The sequence below is a fragment of the Durio zibethinus genome, chromosome 17 (assembly GCF_047325235.1).
Source record: "Durio zibethinus cultivar Kanyao isolate XHJ-2024 chromosome 17, ASM4732523v1, whole genome shotgun sequence".
Taxonomy (NCBI): Eukaryota; Viridiplantae; Streptophyta; class Magnoliopsida; order Malvales; family Malvaceae; genus Durio; species Durio zibethinus.
The window spans coordinates 11,005,233-11,019,409 of NC_143178.1; the positions used below are offsets into that span (position 1 = coordinate 11,005,233).

Below are 14,177 nucleotides of genomic sequence, written 5' to 3' on the forward strand. Positions count from 1 at the left end.
CATAATGACTAGAGCAGCATTATAAAAAATTCCCAATCCGTCTCTGTCAACATTGAGCATACCTATTCCATCCATTCCATACAGTTTTTGGCTGTGATTTGGGTGACCAGTTGCACACTGTTTGACTCTGATAGAACTTTGTTTGGGATTGTACACTTTTTTATGGCATGAATTATACTCTTACTAGTCATCCCACATCTTGGGCAGCACGGGTTAACCGTGCTTAGCCTTTTAGCCAGATTTTCCATTGTTGGCACTATCTCATGAGTCACTCTCCATGAAAACATCTTAACTTTAGGTGGTAAAAATGCTTTCCACATTTTCTTCCAAACCAGATGTTCCCTACCCGTTTCTTCTGCATTCTCCAACTGCACCCAGTGACCATTATTAACAGAATATTCCCCATTCTTGTTGTAATGCCATACCAGCTTGTCTTCCAATGCCAATTTGCTCAATGGTATGGAACAGATCACCTCTACCTCCCATTGATTAAATTCTAGCCTTACCAGATCCTCTTTCCATGTTCCATTTTCTATGTCAATCAACCTGGATACATTGTCCTCCATCGCAATAGAGCTAGGCGTTGAAACCGGTTTAAAATTCCCATCAATTGGCAACCGTCCCTCCACGTTTTGATATTTTTTCCATCTCCAACTCTCCACCTAACTCCACTTTCCAAAACATGTTTAGACTCCCATATGCTTCTCCATGTTAACGAAGGCAAGTGTCCCAATGTAGACTCCATAAAACTGGTGTGGGGAAAATACTTGGCCATCAAAACTTTATAACATAATGACTCAGTATTGTGAATTAGCCTCCAACCTCGCTTCCCCAACATAGCCTTATTAAACAATCCCAGGTCTCGAAAACCAATCCCCCCTTTATTTTAGGCAGGCAGAGTGTTTTCCAATTGATCCAGTGCATAAGTAGCTTTATTCCTCCACTGGAAATTACTTAATATGCTAGTTAGTTCCTATTTCAATGTCTTCGGCAACATAAAACAGTTCATTGTGTTGGATGGAATCGCTAATAACACTGCTTTGATGAAAACTTCTTTCCCTGCCTTTGATAAAAATTTTTCACTCCAATGTTGAATCCGGTTTTGCACCTTCTCCTTGATTTTTCGGAAAGCTTTTTGTTTTCCTTTCCCCACCATGGTTAGTAGTCCCAGTAATTGCTATGGACTATTTGTGGCATTGATCACAAACCGTTGCTATAGATCTTCTCTCTGATTCCTTGTGGTGGTCTGGCTAAAGAAAAGAGCAAATTTTTTTAAATTGATTTTCTGGCCTGAGCTGTCCTCATAAAGCTTTAGCACATGCCTCACATTCTCGCCATCATTTCTGCTTGCTTTGGCAAATATCAAGTTGTTATTGACGAAAAAAAGATGATTAACTTTGGGTCCAGTTCTACTTGCCCTCAACCCCCATATTTTATTCATTCTTTGAGCCTCTGCTAGTAAGGCCGATAATCCCTCTGTGCAAAATAAGAATAAATACGGTGAAGGTGGATCTCCTTGCAGAGACCTCTACCTGGTACAAATCTATTAGTCATTTTCCCATTAATAATAATAGAGTAAGACAAAGATCATACACACCTCATAATGGTCGATATCCATCTATTTGCAAACCCCATCTTGGCCATAATAGCCTCAATAAAAAACCATTCCTTCCGGTCATACGCCTTACACTAATTTGTAAATAACATTACGAAGGCTAGTTGGTCTAAAATGTGTCATAATCCTAGCGTTTTTAATCTTCAGAATCAGAACAATGTAGGTGGTGTTTATATCATGCAAGGGCTAATTTCCATTCAACGCATCCATACAAAAATAAATAACATCCTTACCAATAATGTGCCAGTATTTTTGAAATAAGATAGCGGGTATACCATCGGGGCCTGGAGATTTAGTAGGGTGCATCTGTTTGAGGGCATGGAAAATTTCTTCAGAATGGATGTCCGCCAACAGAAATTGATTCATCTTATCAGAAATTCGTTGGTCTACCATCTCAATGACAGATTCCTTGTTATGTGATCCTTGGGATTTGAAGAGCTCCTCAAAATAATTTTTTGCTAAATTATTCATGTCTTCTTCCCCCTCACACCAAGTTCCAGTATTGTTTTCCAGACCAATAATTCTATTTCTTCCACGGCGATTATTCACATGTGCGTGGAAAAATGCCATATTTTGTCCCCCTTTTCAGCCAATCAACCTTTGCCCTTTGCTTCCAAAAAAGCTCTTCTTTTTCCCAGCAACTGATTTAATGTGTTTTTTGCCGCACACTCCTCTTCAGGGATTCCATCATCCACCGATTGCTCTTTTAAGCCAATTGAGCTTGCAATTTGTATTCCTTATCAACAGGCTGATGTTGCCCCCATTCATGTTACGCCATCTTGTCAAATTATGGCCCACCTCTTGCATTTTCCTTGCTATTGACTCATTAGCAGTAGATGCCCACGTGGCCGAAATGACCTCCTCGCATCCCTGGTTTTTTGTCCACATCTCTTCAAAGTGGAACCTGCGTGACTTTCTCCTGCTCTTAATTTGTCTGCTACTACACATCGTATTCAAGGAAATGGGGCAGTGATCTGAAGTAGAATTAGTCAAATGTTCAACTAGGAAATTTGGCCATATATCGCACCATTATTTGTTTGCCAGGAGCCCATCCAATCTTTCCCTCACCTCGTCTTCACTCCTCAATCCTTTTGCCCATGTGAACTATGCTTCCTTAAAACCCAAGTATTGCTATCCTCCAATGCTTCCCTAAAAGCATCCATTTGTTTCTCCAGCCTCAAACATTCCTACTTTTTTCACTATCATTGAGAATTTCATTATAATCTCCCATACAAAGCCATGGTAATTGACTCTGAGATGCCAATTCCCTTAGTAAGGCCCAGGATATATTCCTTCTACCAGTTCCAGGCTCTCTATAAAACCCAGTTATTCTCCAACTTAATTGACCGTGTTCTTGGACCTCCATGTCTATATGACACCTTGAAAAAGATCTCAACTACAACACTAAGTCTTCCCTCCACAACATTGCAAGACCCCCATTTCTTCCAATACTATCTACAGTGAAACAATTTTCCACCCTGCATTTCCTACGAACTGTATCCTTCTTAGCTGTTGTTAATTTCGTCTCGCAAAGAAAAACTGCAGCAGGCTCTTGTTTTATGACCAGCTCACGTAGAGCTCTCACTGCACGTCGGTTGCCAAGCCTGTGGTAGTTCGAAGCTAAGGTTTTCATTGCGACTGGCGAGACTGGATCCCAGTCCTCGCCAATGTTCTATCCGACCTGATGATGGTCCCATCGTCTCTGAATTTCCTTTCCCCTCCATCTACTTCCATAAAATCCACCAGTTCACACTCCCTTGATGTCTTTCTTTGGTTCGTGAGTATTTCAATAGCATTACACTTCGCACCGTGCTGGCATGCGATTTTTTTCCATTTCATGTGCTCCATGTGATAATAGCATTCCTCCAGATTTTGAAACCTGCACGTGGTCATATTCGGTGCGTTGACCATCTTGGGTCCCCTTTTCAGTTGTGATTTCCTTTCTCGTCCCTATCACGCCCATATCTTCATTCATTGCTGCTATCACCTGCACATCAATCTTCTCTGTAGTCTGCCGATTTCCTTCCATTTCTTGTGCCCCAATATCCATAATCCCCGTGATATTCTCCCTCCTTGACTCCATTGACTTTCCACTGCTATTCCCAGCATGTTCCATTATATTATTCTCATATTGCTCATCAACCGGCTGTGATCCAACTCCTAAATGCTGACTTTCCACAATTGTCTCTGTTTCCTTATTTCTCTTTCCTACATCTCTCATGCTTCCTCCGCCCATGACCGTCATGTTTTCTATCGTGGCTACTTCATTGTTTGGGACCACTATTGGCTTGTTCTGTCGATCAGTTACAAACTTAGTACTCTTCTTTTTTAGTGGTGAGGCTTTGAGCCAGTCTCCATACTGCTTGGCTCAATTGCCTTCCTTTGTGTTCAAACCAGTATCCCTTTCACAGTCAAGCTCTGTGTGCCCTAGCTTGCCACACTCATAGCGGAAATTAGGCAGCCTTTCATATTTCAGAGAACCCCATATTTTCGAGTTATTTGAAGTTCAGCGCAATAAGATCGCTCTTCTTAATGGCTTTGTAATGTCCACCTCAACCCTCATTCTGATGAACCTGCCCCATCCACCCACTTCCTCATCCATGTCTGTAGCCTTAAGCTTACCCACCTTTCTCCCAATACGGGTGGCCATTTTTTACCCCCTCCATCTACTTCTATAAAATCTTTCTATCGCCGAAGTGTCTCTTAAAAAAAAAAAGAAATATAATCGTTACTTTCTATTAACATTATATTCCAAAAATCTAGACTAACTAGTTTTTGTGTATTTACATGTAATTAGAATATAATTAGCATATATAAAATTTAAAATTTAGTTAAATTGATTCATATAATTATTTTTAAAATTTAATAATTAATAGTTAATAAATTTAAAATTTAATCTCTATAACTTTATATTTTATCAAATTCGTTCTCTTTCGAAAAAAAAAAAAAAGGGAGCAGCTGCATATCATTAAGAAAGATACTATTAAAGGACGGAGATGGAGCATGCAATATTTACATGATGTATATAAAACTTTGAGCTAAGTTGTAGGCCGCTCGGAAGAGGTTGCTTGACCCTCAGAAGAGATTGCTTGTCATCTAAATTACTAGGCCTTTCAGCCTCCATTTGACTTTGGATACCCTTCCGCCTTCACTCTGTTTCGGAATTTTTTCAACCAAGTAGCATTTAAATGTCTTTCTATTTTTCAGGTATTAAATATCTTCAAGAACTTTCCTAGTTTCTTCCTTTTTTCTTTCTTATCAATTTTATGAAACACGAATAAACAGGAGCTATTTGACTAATTGACGGTGTTGGTGCAAAATTATCGGTAACTCCAATCAACAAACATGGGTTTAAGTTCAACATTTTAACGAGTCAGATTTCTATGTCTCAATCAACCGGCAAAGCCCTAAATCAAATCATAAATATGTTGATGTATGATATTTTGAACGGGTAATAAAATTCATTTCAGTAAAATTAAAAATAACATGAATGATAAAATTAGATCAAATTAGATATTGTAATATGATATTAAAACCAATAATAATCATATTTTTAATGTAAATGTATATATAATGATAAAATCAAATATGGCAATAAAATATTTCATCAAAAGGTTCAGTTGTTATAACTGAAAATTATTTTTATACTAAAATAATGGACTACACTATACAGAAATAGTTGACTGTCCCATAACCGAATAAACCGTGGGACCCTTCCCTCCCCAAATCCAACAGTCCAATGCACCATTGGAATTGAACTCTTCCGACTCCGGTTCCAGTAGTACAATGAACCATTCTTTCGACCCTTCCCTCTCCAGTTCCAACTGGAAGAAGAACAGAATCAACCGCTTCGCAAGATACCACCCAAATGCATCCCACAGTATAGTTGTTGACTCCCGAAAAAAGTCAGGATTCCACCGGAGGTGCATTCATTGCAATCAATTAATCCAAATTAACCCTTAATCAATCATAATCAGTTGAAATCTGACTTGAGCTGCAAGTCAAATCCATAGATCAAAACAATTGTTTCAGCAATTCCCTAGTAAGAGTAAGAAAAACAATCACTAAATTGGATTTTGAATTTTTTTTGTGATGTTTGATTAAAGTCATAATTAGCTAATGTTGATCTACATCGGGATTAAAAGTTGAAGTTTACTTTTTTAAACAATAAACCAGACGAAATTGTGCTCCTTCAACAGGAAACAGAGCCAAAATTCCCATCATCGTTATCATTCTAAATTGTATACATACGAATAAAAACTATTCTCTTGGTTGAGGGTGCTTCATCTAAAACTGTGAAGCTGAACTGCCTGCCATTCAGCTAAATTACTCAATGGGAATTCTTCTTTTACATATAAATGGAAGTCCCTTGTGATTGTCAGCAAAGGCCAGTTCACATACAAGAGCAAGATGGTCGCTACCCCATCTCTGCATAGTCAAAATTCTTGATTAATATACCAAGATTTGATAGAAAATAGAGAAAAATAACTCATAGTAAACTTAGTCAATCAATTTTTAGTTTCTAGAAACAGGTAGCTACTTCATTCGAAGGAACATGACTAGCGTAAAATGAATAATTTCTAGGGACAAAGAGATGCCAATTTACTTATTTTGTTTCTTTAAATATATATATATATTATATATATATATATATTCAATGCTATGATATTATCCTTGCATAATAATTTAGATCCTCGACATGGGATGTTAATAAAACAGTATATGCTCAATCAAGCTCACTAGATTTAAGCAAAGTTACCTCATTAGGAAGGCTTGTGTTTCTTCTCAATACATCAATAGGTAATGTTTCAATAACTCTCACAGGAACAAGTTCCCCTGTATGCCTGTATGAAACACTGAAGTCAGTGACTATAAGTTCCTGAAATAAATACACATTTTTACAATATAATCAATCTACCAAATATAATCTACAGTGCCCATAAACTTGGAGTGGTAAGATGTTGCCAAGGGCTCTCCCTGACTATCTCTTGTCCTGCGTGTACCCTAGCAAAAGGATAAGCAATATTTATCAGACAAAAGAACAAAGAAGAAAGTTAGGATCCAAATTTATTAATAATTTGAATCATAAAAGATAAAACATTTCTATACACTGATGTATATATCCAAATTTATTTAAAAAAAAAAAAAAAGAAAACACCACCAAAAACAAGCATCAACAGATATGTCTCAATCTGTTTGAACCAGTATTTTGCCTCCATCAAGTGCAGGGAAATTTATATCATAAAACATGCTCCCTTAGAAGCTTGCATCTGAAGCATACAAAACATTCCACCCCTCACACCCGGCCCAAAAAGGGCCCAAAGAAAAGACCATCATGGCTTTCTTCAAGGTCCAGCCATTTATGACCAATGCCCAAAATTATACCAGAGAGCACAAGAAGGTTCAATAAACTTACAGGAACCCCAACATAAGCACTGCAAAGGTTCAATTTGTGCTGCAGATGAGTGACACCTTTATTTCCTGTTGCAAGCACTAATTCTTCATCACTCCATGTATGCAGTAACTGCTTGGAGACAGGCATCCAAACCGGGCACCTGATATACCAAACCCAGTTAAAGCAAATAAAACAAATGACAGCTGTCATTTTGTAGCATCAAAAAAATTGTACATTCCAAAATTAACCTCCTCACACCCACATGAGCGTACGATAACAAGTAGTTATGAGGAGTTCAAAGCAGCAAAAAGGGAGAAAAATCAAGAGAACTTACTGCCACCAATTTTGTTTGTCATATGTAAAGGAATAGGAAAGAAATAGATAAATTGAGTTTTTAATAAAGATAAATTTTGAATTTGATCTAAATAACCAAGCTCCTCATTATTTGATTATGTCTTGTTACCATTTTTTCAACTTTCTAATCAATTCAAAGCTGAATAGCTCTCAACCAACTCAATGGAGACAATCTCGGGTTCAACAATATATATCAATGCATACAGAAAAACATCATTGACTACCCAACTTAATTCATACTTAGTTGATAGTTTCAAAACTTTGAGCAAGGAAAGTAAGTCATTCAAGATTTGAGTCTCGGTCTTCTTTCAAAAATGCTTTAAAATTTTGAAAATTTCCTAATAATTTTTTAAATACCTGGCTATAGCCTTATTTTGAACTCTGATTTCTCTGCCCTTTGATGGATATTCAAGCTGCCCAGAAATCCTCCGGCGATCATGGAGTTGGATATTCAGCTGTAAAATTTATCAGATTACAATTAATGATGCATACAGCCAGTGTATCAATAAACATCACTCAGTAAAAACGAGAATAATCAAAGGATATAGACTTGAAACTCTACAAGAACCAAAACTCACCTCAGATGATGCCAGAAATTGATACATAGCACTCTGGAGACAAGATGAAAACAAACTCAAGATACAAATGGGGCAGTAGAAACTAGATAGCAAACTGTATACAGAATCTGTAAATATTCAAGTAGTATTTAGGTTGCATGAATCCACCTGAGGAATGCTGTTAAAATCTCCTGCCAGTATAACGGGGATGCTGCCCCATTCTTGTGATAGCTTGTAAGCCTTCTCAAGAAACAGCCGGACCTATACCATTGCATGTTATATTTCTAAGCATCATTAGTTTCAATAAAAGAAGACAAGGGGATCCTAGACAAGAAAGATCCCCGTACCCTCCATAATATATATATATAACAGAGAGAGAGAGAATGGTTAACTTAGAGGATTTGGCATTAATTTTATGATGTAGCAAAATGGTGAACATCATGCTGAGCACTCAGTACCTGGCCTAGCTTTATGTCTCCACGGTTTGGGTTGAACAGCACATGTATATTTCCAACCAATAAACTTCGACTCCGCATGGGTGTTATCCTATATATTCAGTTTTACAGGAAAAAGTTTTTTAAAATGAAACAAATTTAACTAATTATCAATGAAAATTTTCCTTTTAAGCCACAATACATACATGTGACTTTCTAAAAAGTTTTCTAAAATCCTAGTAACACCTTATTTAATCCAAATATTAGTCTTAAATTCAACCTAAATGCCATTAATCATCATTAAAGGAGCATGGATTGGCGGGACAAGATTATGAACCTTGATTATTCCTGAATTGTAGCAAGGTCATAAGATTATCATTTTGAAGATTTTTTACTTCATATGCTTGGCCAAAAACAGCTTGAATTCTTTAAATCTTCTTATGAATGCTCAAAATTTTACTACGAGTCATAAATGATAATAAGGACTCCTTTGATTAAACCTTTCTTTACAATCAAACTGGACGCTCATGATAACTTGGTCAAACTACAAGCTCTATTTGAAAGGTTAAGACAATGGAAGCAGCTTATCAATTGAAACCCACCTTTATGACTACAAACGCCCCTTTACACTAATTATTTAAGGATTACTTTTACCCTCCATATGCCTTAAAACTTCTCTGTAGTTTCTCTACAGAAATTAGAAACCCTCTTCATCTCCTTCAATATTTCACACATTCTTTCCCTATTTCATGCTTGCATGTTCCAAAGTAATTTATTTCTTCTACAAATCATTTTGTGCTCTCCAGGATAACATAATTATTGTCGCAACATCATTTCAGTTTCCACATTCTCCCCACAATTAGCTTACTAGGATTGTCCATTCCTCCTCTCCTCTAGGACTCCAACTTCTTACTTGTAAATAACTACCTCAGCATAATCATTTATAAAAATAACTTTATTCTACATATACTGACTGCAAAACTACATTAATTCTCTATGTTAAATGCTTATACTTAGTACATATATATTTATAAAAAGGAGCCTCGTTCTATTTGGTAGGTGATGCATATTCGAGACATAAGGTTTAACGCATGAATCCATGTCACGTAAATGCTTTTAGCTTTCAGGCATAGGTTTCTAGGAGTACAATCTTTAAAACAAAAGTTGCCACTTAAATACATTTTTAATTTATTTAAACCAAATACATTTTAGTATTTTGTTAAATACATTATAGTGATAACAACTTTTTTTTTAAATAATTTTGATAACCACCTTAGAAACTAATCTTCATCCATTTAAACAGTTACAGGTATATAAATCCAAAAGCTCACCTATTTCTTACCAAACACAAGTTATTTCTACTGAAATCTATGCAAAGAGGAATGTCAGAAAAAGTCTAAACTTACTTTGATGGCTTTGCATGGGAACCAGACTCTGATTGATGTTGATTCATCTGTATGAGAAAATTATTAAACATCAACCACAGGAAGTTAAACAGAGGCTGAGTGCAGAGAAACCTATCATTACTAAAATATGTATATGCAATAGTAATGCATATGTAAATAATTAGAAGGGGGGGAGAGAGAGAGAGCAATGCCACTCTTGAAGATTATAACTAAGCAGACAAGAAAACTATTTTCATATAATGAGACTCTGAAATCCTTCAAAGGTTAAAAACTAAAGAATGCAACCAAATAATGACAGAGAAGATATAATACTATTTGCTACGAAAATAGTTTCGTTAGGATTGCTGTTACTAATCCTGCTGCAAGAACACTGTACTCGAAACATTTTCTTTACAGGAAAACTTTATCTAGAAAACAATAGAACCATCTTTCCTCCCTCTTCAGCGTTTCAATTACTTGAAAAGCAAAAACGCATAATAACAAAATAAGCCCTCAAACTATGTTGAAACTCTAACTTAAGCCTCTACTTGTTTATTTGTGTCAATCAACCCATCAATTTATTATTTGGTGTGAAATAAACCCAAATTGGATGGAAAACACTGAAGTGACTAATGGCCTAATTAACTCACATATGGTGGAATAAGTCATGCTGTTAGCCACATCAGGGTTTTCCTCCTCCAGATTGGGTTATTTGACACTAGACAATAGATTGAGAGCTTGATTGACACAAACAAAAGAGTAGGAGCTTAAGTGAGATTTTATCATAGTTCGAGGGCTTCGCTTATCATTATGCGAAAATATAAAGACATAATAAAGATATAAGTTAGAACAAGACCTAATATCTTAGTAGGAAAACAATTCAGTAATAGATGTCAGACATAATTAAAACAGTTAGTAGAATCAGAAAACCAACTAACTGCAATTGATAAACTTCCCAATCATCCTTTTGAAATCAACAAAATGAGGAATGCTTTTAGGCAAATAGCAAAACACATAATTTAATAAAAGCTCAAGAAAATCAACCAGTTCAAAAAATAGAACTAAACCAAGTATGGTTTAACGAATTAGATAAACTGCACAGTACCAAATCCTATAACAAGAGGTTGAGAGACGAGCTATACAGCAATAAATTAACCTCCTTCATACCTTCAAAACACAAAGCTGAGCAACATTATCACGGAGGCCAAAATCCTGGAACTCTATATTTTCTTCATGCAAAATTGTAAACCTGTGGTCAGAATGTAATGTTCTAAAAATTGGATATAGCAAAAATAAAAAATAAAAATAGGGAAAAATTATTCAAATAATAAAAAATGAGCTCAAAAGTAGAGAAACAAATTTGAACGGGGCAAGTCTGTCACAAATGAAGGCCAAAAGCATAGCTAACCCATTGCTATATCTCTCACATTTGTATTAGGCAATTGTGTTGAAAGCAGATTATCATGTCATATAAAATAATAACAATAATATAGCTAAAATTTTTCTTCAATGTGCACAGAGAAGAAGCATCTAGTGTTGTCTGCTATCATAGCAAATAAATGCTCCATATGACAAAAAATAGCAATTATACCTAATCAAATTTATAGTAATATAAAGCAATTTTTAAATCAACAAGGGAACCGGACAAGCCTACATTTTCTCCTTCCAGAATAGAGCACAACCATCACGTGCATCACCTGTTCGAACCTGGAATCATTTGTAATTACAAGTCTGGGTTAAAAAAAGTATTTGATAGCATAGTTGCTGGACCGGGGGAAAGTACATAGAACAATTTAGTATACCTTGTAAGCACCTTTAAAGCCATCTTTCTGAAGAAGATTATCTAAATCGTTAAAGCGGTCAACCTCCTACAACAGTAAGAGTGGAATTTAAGAATGTAACTAACTAGCAAATAACTAGCCACCCCTTACTGATTTCAATGATCGGTGGATTTATATGATTTGAAACTTATATAACCAAAGCAGAATTCTACTATGTATAGTATAATCCAGTTCTTTGGCGTAATACATCTTGCAAAATATGATTCATATTAAAAGACTCAGAAACTCACCTGAAAACACAGGATGTTTGCATTGTAACGATTGACCTCCTCACATATTAAATCTTTACGTCTATCCCACTCCAAGAACTTTTGTGGGACATGAAGATACAAGTCAGGATGCTTTGCCACATTATCCACTCCAAGTATGTTATATGAAACAATGACAACTTTATCTGCAGAACAAAAGTCAAAAAGATTTAGGCAGAGACAAGAAAAATTATATTTCCCATGATCCAACAATCAACTTAAAAAATTATCTTTTAGATGGATCACCAAAAAGTTACAAGGTTAAAATATTAAAGGCATCAAGATATCCATTTGTAGAGCAAGTCTTTCAATCTTATGTTCCCTCCGATCACCAAAAGGAAAAGACATCCTTTTAAAGGAAATTAAAAAATAGAACGAAAACCTCATCTTCCAGTCAGTGTCTAAAATTACCCTCATTCCAACATTTGAGGTTCAAAAACATTCTTAACTTCCAGCAAAGGGTAAATGGAGCACCAGGAGCAGGCAACAGTAATCAAAGGTATAGAAAGCTAGAGAGTAAACCATATAATCTTTGATAGTCATCCCCAACATCATCATTGATGGCTGTGTTCCACAGCTTTCAATCAGAACATAAAAATAAAATAGCCATGCTTATAACAGCTACCATATTAACGTAGCATCTGATTGTGGCTTTTACTACTCAAAACAAAAAAAAAAAAATGCATTTGGATACAAAAGTAAACAATATTTTTAAAAAAGTAAAAATGAAAAGTAATTGTTTAGATGAAAAAATGTAGGATTTTACTTTCATACAGTGTGAACATGTTACTATTGGTGTTACATGTTAATCATTTGTTATTTTTTAATCAATTAGGGTTTTTTGCCGTTACAATTTCCTTTCATAGGATTACTATCTTTATCTTATACACTTGCAGTGGAGTTAGCAAGTTCAAATAACAAACATAAGTACTTGAATGAACATATGTCAATTATTTAAATCCGGTTGTTTTCTAAATGGGATAATAATCCTTTATTTTAGAGTAATAACAAGGAAGCAAAAACTAAGTAAAGTGCCTAAATATGAACCAAAACCAATATGAACCAAGATACAAACTTCTCGTTCAAAATATTACATTCAAGTGATTCAAGAAAGTATAATCTTTAACACAAATTGACAACCAGAAATTCAGTTGCAAACACCAAGGAGAAAAATTGATTTTTGGCTAATATCAAACTCTTTAACTAACCCAAATTCAGTTATCATCAAAATTTTCATAATATATAACATATATAATCGAAATTTTGATACCTTTATAATTAGAACAATCATGGGAAGAGAAGACCCATATGCGAGAAGCTCCTGAGCCGCTGGAATTGCTTCTCTTTTGCCTGTTTTTGTGCATCGAAGACGACGAAGACGAAGATGAGCAAGGACGAATGGCTTGGAAAGTATTCGAAATCGGCTGGATTCGTAACGATTCGGGTTTTAGCGTTAGCGTTTTGGTTTCAGATTCTTTTTGCCGCTTGGTTTGTTTGTTATAGTGAAATTGTTTAAAGTAAGCATTCCTACGCTTAATGGTGGCGCGTGACTTCTCCGCCGGAAGTTGCCGGCATTCCTTATTTCTCATGTCGCCGGAATATTATTCGATAACCAACCACCTGGGCTTCTGTTGTTTTTTTTTTTTTTTTTGAAGAGTTAAAATTACTATAACTTTTTTTCTTTTCTTTTTGCCATATAATATATATATATATATATATATATATATATATATATATATACGAATTGAAGTTTAAAATAAAATATATATTGTATCGTATTGGAGTGGTGTGATAAGACTAGGCTTAAAAATCTTTAACCCATATAAAAAATATATTGTATCATACACCTCTACATGACGCAAACCTAAAATTAATAAAAACATTATTTGCATTTTTTTTTTTCCTCTCCCAAGAAAATATGCCGTGCGGCAGCCAATTCACCATTTCAATTTATAAGATTTCAATCTATTTGTGTATCTTTAAATGAAACTTAGCTACAAATAGATTTGGTGACAACACGTGTATTTTGGACAATAATGAAATTTGACCAATTTTTGACGATATTGATCTTGGATATTTGGGTTATTTTAAAATTTGTTGGACTACCATCATATTAACCTCTATGGTTAGACTCGTATTTATTTTTCTTATTATTATTAATTATATATTATATTTTCATTTGATGGTTTAGTTTAATTTATTTTTATACTTATGTTTGAATTTTTATATTGATTTACTATTAAAATAATTTTAATTTAAGATCTTTATAACTAACATTTTGTCATCTTTTATATATAGGATTTTGATTATTTTTTTAATTTTATTATTAATTAAACTAATTGATATTT

General features: G+C 34.9%; 1 protein-coding gene across 4 annotated transcripts; it reads right to left on the reverse strand.

Annotated features, from left to right (window-relative positions):
• Positions 1-5,444: 5,444 nt before the first annotated feature.
• On the reverse strand, positions 5,445-13,532 carry LOC111281848 (DNAse I-like superfamily protein). Of its 4 annotated transcripts, none has more exons than XM_089746464.1 (14): positions 13,100-13,518; positions 11,812-11,975; positions 11,543-11,608; positions 11,395-11,447; positions 10,908-10,989; positions 9,762-9,808; positions 8,380-8,467; positions 8,090-8,182; positions 7,943-7,975; positions 7,722-7,819; positions 7,032-7,170; positions 6,534-6,619; positions 6,375-6,459; positions 5,445-5,609 (listed from the first exon to the last, which is right to left on the reverse strand). In XM_089746464.1, exons 1-14 carry the CDS (start codon positions 13,416-13,418, stop codon positions 5,589-5,591), a joined length of 1,374 nt encoding a protein of 457 aa, XP_089602590.1. In that variant the 5' UTR covers positions 13,419-13,518; the 3' UTR covers positions 5,445-5,588. The 4 variants fall into 4 exon arrangements, with proteins under 4 accessions (XP_089602590.1, XP_089602589.1, XP_089602588.1 ...); XM_089746463.1 differs by having other exon boundaries at positions 6,375-6,471; XM_089746462.1 differs by lacking the exon at positions 5,445-5,609 and adding an exon at positions 5,685-6,043 and having other exon boundaries at positions 13,100-13,532.
• Between the last annotated feature and the right edge of the window lie 645 nt (positions 13,533-14,177).

Coding starts and splice junctions, on each gene's coding strand:
- LOC111281848 (XM_022869578.2), bottom strand. CDS start 13,418: ATGAGAAATAAGGAATGCCGGCAACTTCCGGCGGAGAAGTCACGCGCC. Junction 11,609..11,811: donor CAAACATCCTGTGTTTTCAG/GTGAGTTTCTGA, acceptor TTACTGTTGTAG/GAGGTTGACCGCTTTAACGA. Junction 7,976..8,089: donor ATTTTAACAGCATTCCTCAG/GTGGATTCATGC, acceptor TCTTGTCTCCAG/AGTGCTATGTATCAATTTCT.